This window comes from Cajanus cajan, chromosome 10 (genome assembly GCF_000230855.2).
Source record: "Cajanus cajan strain Asha chromosome 10, NIPB_CcT2T_4, whole genome shotgun sequence".
In the NCBI taxonomy this organism is placed as follows: Eukaryota; Viridiplantae; Streptophyta; class Magnoliopsida; order Fabales; family Fabaceae; genus Cajanus; species Cajanus cajan.
Genome location: NC_138526.1, coordinates 34631456 through 34642682, shown reverse-complemented (window position 1 = coordinate 34642682; position 11227 = coordinate 34631456). Strand labels below are relative to the sequence as shown.

The window sequence follows — 11227 nt, the reverse complement described above, 5'->3', positions numbered from 1 at the left end:
ACAATTTAAGATTTGATAAATTTGAATTGACTTATCCAAACAAAATATTTTAAGAATGATAGAAATTGAAATCAAAGTAATTCAAATACCAAGAATTTAAAATTCCTTGAATTTGTAAAATTCTTCATCCAAACACACCATTAATGTTGGTTAAAAATATTTCTATACATTTTGTTTAATTATTAATATTTATTGGATGATTGTTCTCACTCCTTATTTTTCTTTGTTTAAAAATTGAATTAATATAAAATAGATGGATCTGCCAACCATACCAGACCATTTCGCTTCCGTTATCACGGTTGTTTTTTCGGGCACAAGTTAGGGTATGGACACAATTGCAAATGTCGTTATCTTTCAAGGCATAAGAGTATTTTCTTTTGTATTTTCACCAACCTAACAAACCTCTATATTATTATAGATGGCCAAATAGTGATTACTTTCTATCTATCCTCAACCAATCACCCTAATCTAATAATAAATCTGTATCGACCTAATATGTAAATATTGTAGTAGAAATAGAGAATATATATAATATGTAATTAGGTATGTTATTGTAAATATTTTAAAATGGTATGTAATATAAATATGAGCTACTATATGTATATAAGTTCACAAAATCTTCTTTTTCTTTGATCTCATGTAAAACATTATTAATTCTATAATTGCGTTAATAAATTATATATATATATATATATATATATATATATTAATTTAGTATTATATATAATAATTATATACTTAGGCGTTACATGATGACTTCCTATGCCCCAATTAATCTCTACCTTACCTCTAGGATCAGGGTGATGATGATCATTCCTTTTAAATGACTTGATTAATTTTATTTTATTTATACGTACTTTTAATAATGATGCATATCATTTAAAATTAAATTTTTCAGTAAGTATTTATATTAATGAAGAGTGAAACACTAATATATGATTTTATAAAATATAGATATCGAAACAAATAATATTGTTGAAAAGTTGAAATATTTTTTATATTCATATCATGTATTAAACTTAAAACATTTAAAATATACTCCCCCGTATAAAATTTTTATATTAATTTAAATTAATTCATAAAAATATATTATATATTAATTTGAATCTATAAAATAAAATATATCATAATTTTTAAATTTTATAAAAAAATTATAAACTTGCTCTATTTATTAAGAATATCTAATTTAATGAATTAAAATAAATTATAAATTATATTATTAATTTAATAAATTAAAATAAATTATAAATTATTGAATAAAATAACTATAATGAAACATTGTTTTCTATAAATGTTTGTTTCTTTTAAATATCTTGGTTAATTACATTTTTTTTATGTTGTGGAAAAAATAAAAGACAAAAAATAAGAAAGAAATGAAATTATTGTAGTGAACAGAGATCTTCTCCATAGATCTTCTCCATATACTTGAAACACAAAATTTGGAAGACTCCTCCATGTTACATCAATAAAGACCAGTTTCTAAAATATAAACAAAGAAATAAACAATATTGTGTAAAATTTGAAATATAATTTAATTCATATCGTGTCTTAAAACTTAAAAAATCTAATAAAAAAATATATGCTTATGCAAGAATATTAAATAATAGAGATTAATTGTTAGATTATTGTTGTAAATATAAAAAAATAAAAAAAAAATCCACGAAAAACTTATATTTCACATTTCAAAAGAATAACATCTAAAATTAACACATCAAGCTATAAAACAGTATATTTTAACATACTTCTTAATTTCTATTAATTTAAATAGTTTATTCATGTACCCCACATATGTGCAAGTCCACATCTAATTATTATGATATAATCCAAACAAAGCTTATTATTTGTTTATATGTCCACCTTCCGTAGAATGACATGGGCACCATGTTGGGGCTGAAGAGTAATTGCTGTAAATGGAGCATGAGTATAGGTTGGAGAAAGTTCAAAAGAGAAACGATGTAAAATCATTGCCAGAGCAATCTTGGCTTCCAACAAGGAAAAGTTTTGTCCAATGCATATTCTAGGACCCCCTCCAAAGGGAAAAAATGAAGCTCTTCCCTTTGTGGCCTTTAGAACTCCTTCAGAAAATCTCTCGGGATTGAACTCCTTAGCATCATCACCCCACAATTCACAGTCATGGTGGAACAAAATTATTGGTAAGAAAACTTGCACTCCAGCCGGTAATGATATGTTTCCAAGTTTCACATCTTTGTCAACTTTTCTAGCAAGAGCAACTACTGGTGGATATAACCTAAGAACCTCGTACAAAATCATGGTAACCTGTTGCAAAAATAATCATGATAACAGTAAATACAAAAGGCATATTATTCAATATTAAGATGATAATACAAACTTACAATCTTGAGGTGGCTTAGGCCATCATAATCTGGTTTTCTGTCACCAAAAACTTGTAAAATTTCCTCCCTTGCACGTGCTTGCCAATCAGGGTACCTACTTAATAATATTGTTGTCCAAACAAGCAAAACTGAAGTTGTTTCCTGCCCAGCAAAGTAGAATAGCTTGCATTCTTCGATAACATCCTCAAGATTCATTCCAACATTCTTATTGTTTTCTTGTTCTTGAATTTCCTTGTGATTTGACTCCAAAAGTATATCTAACAAGTCATTTTTAGTGGCTTCACCCTCCTTCAGTGCTTTCTCTCTCTTGTTAATAATATCCTTAAGCGAAGCTTTTATATCTCTGTCAATTTCTTTCATCCTTCTATGGATAGGAGTAGGTACAAACCTACAATTCAACAAAATCAGTCTTGTCATAATCATGATATGAAACAGAATGCTCTATTCTATATCAATTACTAGCTTTCTAAAGGTGGTTTTATCAATAATAAACATAGTTCGATTTTCCAAGCTGCAATTTAGATATATTACATATTAAAAACATCCTTCTAATCACAATTTCCTTTATGGAAAAATGGAAAGGTTAGTTTAGTTAGATAAAGGTTGTCCAACTAATAAGATTGATCTCTTAAGTTTATCAAGTAGTCAAATATACATATTATGTCTCACCTCCAACCAGGTATGTAAACTCTGAATATAACTTTCATGGTAAGATCAACTTGCTCTTTTAGAAGTTGAAATATTCTTCTTCCTTCTTCATAACTACTTCCAAATGAAGTTCGAGAAATAACATCGCTAGCCAAATTCTGAAAGAAAGGCCATACGTCCATTTCACATGATTCGTCTGAAGACAACATTCCCTCCCATTTGCTAATCAGATCATCGCAACATTTGGTGAATAATGGTAACATATTCTGCAGTGTAATAAAGAAATAACAAGGTGTTAAATTGGCCATGTCAAATTAAGCACGTAAACATTTAGACTTCTCATCATGTTACTTTTAAACCAATTGATGTTGATTACAAAGTATGGGTTACAGGCTAAACTATCTCAAGGTTTGCCATATCAAATATGTATTTTGCTTGCAATGTGTGGCTTAATACTAAATACATTTTTGAGGAGAGTAATTTTCACATAAAAAACAAACACACAAACATATACATGCAGAAATCCCAATGTTTTTCTAACAAGTTTTCAAAATGGCACACGAGTAAATATATATAATAAATCTAGTAATAGAAAACTAACCTTCAACTTTTCTAAATTGAATGCAGGGTTGATTATCTTTCTGTGCATGCTCCACTTTTCTCCCTCATGGCTTACAAGACCAGGAGCTAGTAACCTGACTTGTGGATTCATATTAGGCTTTGTGAAGTCATAAATCTTGTTGAGTGCATCTTTCATTTGCTCAGGATCTGTGAGGGTCACCCTAGGCATTGGTCCAAACCAGACAAAAGAATTTTTTCCTACGTACCACAAAAACAATAAGAATTGTTATGCAGTACTTAGTATCAACATTAAAAGGCATTACTGTATTCGGCTATCAATGATTGGTTTTTGACTAGGTTAATCAAATTTGATTTAATGTAGTCCTCCATTTTCACAAATCTTATTAAAAAGAAATATTTGGTGTCACTATAAACAAAATGCCATATAGTGGAAGCTGTTTGTTCTTTACCACTATTTATATGATTCTCTTTTCCATTTTTTTTTGGGTCTTGTTATTTTTCTCCTTTTTATGGTGTTATCATTAGACCCATTACATGTTTCCAACTGGCTTCATCTAAATCTTTAATTAATTTCAAGCAAGCAATTTCATTCAAAACCTCGGCCTTACATGTTCAGATTGGCAATTCCTGTCCTTACTTTCCCATCCAAAAGAGAAGAGCAAGCAGAGAATTTACAAGAACTGAAGCACATCTTCGTGCAAAGACAATTACTTTTGGTGCAATATTTTTTTTCTTTTTCTTTTAGCACAGTAATACCTTGCATGCCTACCACCTTTGCCTCAGTATGCACAAAGTAATAATGCATTAATTTGCTTTAGTTTATGTTAAAAATAATGATACAAATTTCTATAATAAATTTAATATATTCTTGTAATCTTTTAGTAAAAGTTAGAATAATCTAGAATTTAATAATTAGATAACTCTAGAACTACGGGCTAGATATATAGCTCTAGAACCACAGGTGAAATAAGTTCACCAACTATAAGAACCTATGAATAGGCCATCTGCTACCAATTGTAAATCAAGCTAAGCACCTAGCAATCAACTAGATCCCTTCTATTTCTACATCAACTATTTTCTATCAATTTCAAATGCATAACAAAGCAATGCTACCATTCCTTATAAATTAGTGCCTCTGTTTTTCATTGACTACTCTTCACATGAAATTCATTCTTCTATTCTAAAAACTGTCAGTTTAAATTTATTATGTCTTAAAATTCTTCTAATATTCTTGTTCTTCACCCATTCTATTGTGTGATGTCAATTTATAGATGATTGGATGCACCTAGTTTGTTGTCATTCATAATGATGAGCTTCTCCAAAATTTGATGCATTCAATTACTAATGGTATGTGACTGGTGTTGATTCCATGCTTCATGCCTTCATGTATAGTACAAAAAGTAGTTTGATCTAACTATTTTTGGTACTCTGATTGGACTTATTTCAAATTATTGTGAGATTCAGTAAATGAATTCTGTATATAGTTGAAGACATTGTATATACAGCCATAATTATTAGCATAAACAAGTTTGTCAGTCTGAAATATCTCCCAAGGACATTATTTTGTACTGCAGCAATTATCTCTTCAACTAGCAGGAGTTTTATCTATAAGTTTTAATGCCTAAATCCATCCAATAAACTTTGAAATACTAGATTTTCAATTGAATCCACTGTAGCTACGTTGTAGCTTTTGCAGTTTATCAATCTAGTGGGCACTCGATCAGTTTATATCAATCTAACTTATTAATTTTTCTATGTATCCAGCATATATAGTATATAGCCATGCTTTGGCAAAGAACTTTTTAGCTGCTGTTAATTAAATTCCTCCTACTTTTTATTACATATGATGTTTTTGTATACATCTTTATGCACAGAATTCAAACAAGGGATTTATTCATACAAGTTCGGTTACTATTTTCTCGTAGGTTGAGTTATGCTATACCGACATTTTTAAGAAAATGGATCAATCAACAGCATCTAACTCTAACTATCCCCCACTGATTTTCTGATGGTGAGTTAATTGTGTGATACTATTTCAAGAGAAAGAAGAATCGAGATAACAGTTCTGCCCGGATTCCCGGACTGATTTCTTTATTTTCAAAATTTTTATTTGAGTTTTACTATTTTTATGATCATGTTATTAGTACGAAATATCTATCTAAATAACTAATCTATATCAGAGAACTTGGCATATCACTTTTAGCGAAGTCTTTCATACCAGTTTTTTTTTTATATACAATATTCAAACCTTGTTTACGAGAACTAAATCGGTAGCACTCTCGTCTTTCCTGCCAGTCACAGTTTTTTTATATACAAAATTAAAAATCTTGCTAAAGAGGAATGTGTCAATAACATAGAGTCTTTCCTATCCATTACAATTATTTTATATACAAAATTCAAACTTTGCAGAAGATAATTGAGTCAGTAACATTCTTAATGGAGTCTTATTTACCGGTCACTTTTTTTACACATACAAGATTCAAGCCTTATTTAAGAGGACTGCCTCAGTGATACAATGAGCAAGGGCATGTTGATATTTTGAGTTTTAATTTTAAAATAATTTTAAAGAAAACAAAATAAAAAGTCTAGTCTTTCCCCCCTCATAAGATATTTTTTTCCTGAGTTTCGTTGGCCAATAATTGAGACTCATGTGTGGTTGAGAAAATTGAAGAATATAATAATGGTCTTTGTACACTGAAAGATGGACACACTAAACAAATGAAAGTGAACCTCATGCCAATAAAATATCTTACTCTATTATTCTAAACATGTACTTTACAAATTATCAGTGCATAATCACTTACACATTGTTTCAATCAAAACCGACACAAAGACTCATATATATGACAATTGCAAGAAGAGAAGATCAGAAACATACCATGCTTGTTTAGACTGTGTTGGAAATAAGAAAACACACGTGGCACTAAGTCATCGGAGAGATTCATGGGTTTGGATAAGGCTTCCTTTCGCATCTTGAGAAGCTCCTTCATGTCTCCAACCAAAAGCTTGTAAGGGTTGCCATGAAGGCCTTGCTCTCTCAGAAGCCTTTCGAGTCTCTTTGGTCTCAGCCATAGCCAGTTCAGCACCTTCCATGCAGATATCAGAACAAGTATGAGAATGAGTATCAGAATTGTGGCGAATGCTGCTACCATTTCTTTCAGTGTTTGTGGATAGAGATTACAGCGGAAAGATGAAGATATAAGAGTCCTGAGGCATTTGATTGCATGCTGTCACCATTCAACACGCGGCATGCTTTATAGTTTCCACTATTCAATTCCCTTGTTTAATGAGTCTGTTTCATACTTTTGAAAGAATACATTAACTTCTTTGGATTTTTTATTATTTAAATCTTATATAAATAAATACTTAAAATAATTATTTGTATAAATAGTTTGATACTTGTCTTTTTTTAATCAGTAGAACAAAATTCAATCTCTGACTTATTAAGTAAAGAAGATGCATTTTACTCTTATGATCATTACATCTCCTTATAGAAAAATATAAATATATTTAGTTTAAATATATTTTTAGTTTCAATAAAATTAATAAATTTTGATTTAAATTTTTGTAAAAAAAAAAATTATTTTTCATTCTTATAAAATTGAAACTATTATTTTTAGTTCTTAATTTTTATGTGATTTACTTTTTATTTATTAAAAAGTTAAGTGATTATCTTATGTATTACTTACAACTATTATTATATCACATTAATATTTAATATTTCTAAAAAAATTTATAAATTTTTAAAATGAATATTATTTATCTACATTAAAATTATCATTAAAAATTAAAAATAATGAAATTACATTTTATAAGGATAAAAATCAAATAAAAATATTTTATAAAAATTAAATTCAAAATTTACTTATTTTACAAAGATAAAAAAAATAATGTTTATAAATTTTAGAAGATAAAAAATAAAGAAAATTTTTTATACGAATTAAAATTAAAATTATCTATTTTACAAGGATTAAAAATATATTTAAACCAATATATTTTTATAAATGAGTTCAAATGACACATATTATGTTCATAAATATTCAAATATTAATGATATAATAAATAAAAGGATCATAAATAATCATAATATATTTCATTATAAATATTTAAATATTAATGATACAATAAATGAAAGAATCATAAATAATTATAATATATTTCATTATAGTTAATATTTATGATATAAATAATTTTTATTTTTATTTTTATATTATAATTATATGGTTAAAATATATTAATATACCTAAAATTTGAAATCATATAATTAATTATATGATTAAAATAATAAAGTGCAACACATTTTTAATTAAGGAAATTTTAATTAATTTTATATAAATTATTTATAAAAAATTAATTAACATTAATTATAATATATATTTCTTTACACTACAAGAAAATTGTCATATATAGTGACACATTACGTGTCAATAAAAACTACTTTTATTCAAACAACAAATATAATATATGTTAACATATTGTTAAAACGTGTTGATATAGATTATAATGACACACAAAATATATTGTTAAATCTCATTTAAAATTAAAACTAAAATTATATGTAACTATATGTCAAATAGATCTATATCTACATATATTATATTTATAGTGACACTTTTTATATGTTATAACATTTCTTATAATGGTAAAATTAATATTTATGGTATATAAATCACTGTGAATTATATTTTCTGATTGTAAAATATATTTCCTAATAGCTACTTAGATTTGCAGATACCAATTTTAAATTTAAATTTTATAAAATATATTTCCTAATTGCGATTATACTTTTATATCCTCTTTCTTTTTTTTTTCTTTAGTTTTCACTCATAATTAGGTCGTGTATTAATATATTATTTATTTATACTAGTGTTAAAAGAGTTTTCTATGATTAGGATTTTAGGTCAAGGGAAATCCACCCGTCATTAAAAAGTGACACGCTTATAATAATAATAATATTAACATTGCAAAATTTTTCATGTCAAATGTTGTTTCCTTCGACATAAAGAATATTTTTTGTGACACTCTTTTATCTCAAATAATTTAATAACAAAGTTAGATATATTGTAATTTTTAATACAAAGGTACAAAATAATTTAATAACAAAGTTAGATATATTGTAATTTTTAATACAAAGGTACAAATAATATAAAAATATATATCTATCTATTTTTAGTAAAAGGATTCACAAGTTTCTAAAAAAATAACTATTTACATAAAAAGAAATATAACCAAATACTTTGCAAAGTTAAAACAATGCACAACTGTCTATTTACATAAAATCCTCTAAATTGAAACAAAAATTGTCATGTTTAAATAATTCTAACTAAAATAAAGAAAACAAAAAAAATCCTCAGTCCCAATGCTACAAACATAATCTGATTTATTCCTGCAAATGACAATTAGCACAAACACAAACATAGCAACACATAAAGAGTGAGAATACATTATGTCCATGTACAACATATATAAAGCATAAAGATAGTTATATATATATACATCATAATTAAATTCCCATGTATACACTTAACCTTATCTCTATATCCAAGACAACACTCTTCTTTGGGGGCTATGGTAAGGGAAAAAAAATTTCATACTTAAGAATCATGATTCTTGAAAATTACAAGCCTTAGGAATTATGATTTCTAGGAATAACTAAAGTTTGTTTTGTTACTCATAAAAGATTCCGATAAATGTTCATAATTTTTTTTTGAAAATTAAAGATTTTCATGTTTGGTTACAATAGTATATTCCTATGTATATAAATACTTTTACAAAAATATTCTTCATTAAAATAACCTCATTAGATATTTTTAAATAAATAGTTGGTAACAAATACCATTAAACTATAAAAACAAAATACTTTAATAATATTATTAAAATTGACAAGGTCAAGAAATAATTAATGAGATACAAGAAAAAGAGAGATAGGGAAGGAGAGGGAGGAAGAGAGGGGGGGAGAGAAAGGGAAAGGGAGAGGGAGAGAGAGAAATAAAAAGAGAGATAGAGATAGAGAGAAAGAGAGCGAGCGAAATATTTTGAAAAGATAAATTGCAATCATATGTACTTTTTTTTTGTTTTAAAAAGGATATTGTAGTCTTTTATATACATAAAATTTCTCTCTTAACTCAGGAAAGTTGGATATTTAACCTCCCATGGATTATTTTTTTTGGAAAATTGGAATAAAATTAATTCTTGGTAAACTTTGTCTCTTGTGAATCTTTTTTTTTTTAATGGCTACCAAACATGAAAAATTAAGATTCCCAAAGAAGTAAAAACATTTTGCATACCAAAGACTCCCTTAGTAATACCACTCAAAATACATTCATGCACCATCAACAACTAACCGTCATGTAATCCCATCATTCATAATTATAAACATAAAGACTCGTGCAAATGCTTATGCTTAACCTAATATGTATGTGATACTAAATCCCCTCATCATCCTTTACTCATAATAAACTAGGAGCCATGGAATATAGGATCACCCCATCTATGGTGTAGGAACCACCCCATCCTTGGTGATTTCCCCTGAACCACCCTCAACCAAGAGACATCTATCATAGTCTTGTTAAAGTATTACAATTAGCCATAGACTAACCTATTTAACTATATAATATAATAAAAATTAATTTAAATATTCCATGTTTGACAATATAAATAAATTAATAGATTTCAAGAGTAGAACCACTTTGGTGTGAGCCTATCATGACTTTATCATGTATAACTAAGTTTATATGGAATTAATTAGTCCACTAACTATCCTCAAATATTATGCACTTTTCTAGTACTTAATTAGGAATTTTGACCCCAATATTATACCTTACTCGATTGATCACTTCTAAATCAATATGACTCTACTTAACCCCTATACAGTATCAACTAAGAACCTAGAGGAGACTTGACATTCCACTTCAAGAAACAACTATACTCAAGAAGGATTTGTCAATAAATAGACTTTTAAAACACCACAATACGTATCAACATAATAAGATATGTCATAAAACTAACACCTCTTGTAACACCCTATTTTTTATAAAACATAATATAGGTATTTTATTAATAATTTTGATATTTTATTTTTATTAATAAGAGCTTGTTAATATTTATTTTATTATTATTTACTATATTTGTGATAATTAAATATTTTGAATTTAGTAATTATTAGTAATTATTTTATATGAATATATATGGTGCGGTTTTATAATTAAAGATTATATTATTTAATTATTTATAATAAGGAAAGGGAACTTATTTTTTATAACCATGGTTCACATTTTTACTAAAGGGTTAAAAGGAGGTTAAGTTTTAAAAAGAAAAAAAGAGAAAGCCGATCAGTTTTACGTTTTACCTTTTTTCTCACATACACATGTACTTTATTAGATAGAAACTTTTTAAATGATAACCAAAAATAAAATTACTAAGATATGATTCCAAAATGAATAATACCCTACTATTATGATATTATGCTTGAAATAACCAATAAAATAATAGAGATATGATCTTGATAATATATATCTCTCAAACAAACATCAATAAGATAACTCTAATTAGCAAATAAGCTTCATTTCGCATTGAACCAAATGTTCCCTTATACACATTTAATATTTTTTCAAGGCTGCACAATAGATCACATACGCTTTGTA

At 26.9% G+C, this 11227-nt stretch overlaps 1 protein-coding gene across 1 annotated transcript; it reads right to left on the bottom strand.

The window, feature by feature from the left end:
- Positions 1-1656: 1656 nt before the first annotated feature.
- LOC109813771 (cytochrome P450 72A68) lies at positions 1657-6890 on the bottom strand. Its single transcript, XM_020378028.3, has 5 exons — positions 6463-6890; positions 3604-3821; positions 3024-3268; positions 2355-2742; positions 1657-2277 (listed from the first exon to the last, which is right to left on the bottom strand). Exons 1-5 carry the CDS (start codon positions 6734-6736, stop codon positions 1846-1848), a joined length of 1557 nt encoding a protein of 518 aa, XP_020233617.1. The 5' UTR covers positions 6737-6890; the 3' UTR covers positions 1657-1845.
- Positions 6891-11227: the final 4337 nt, after the last annotated feature.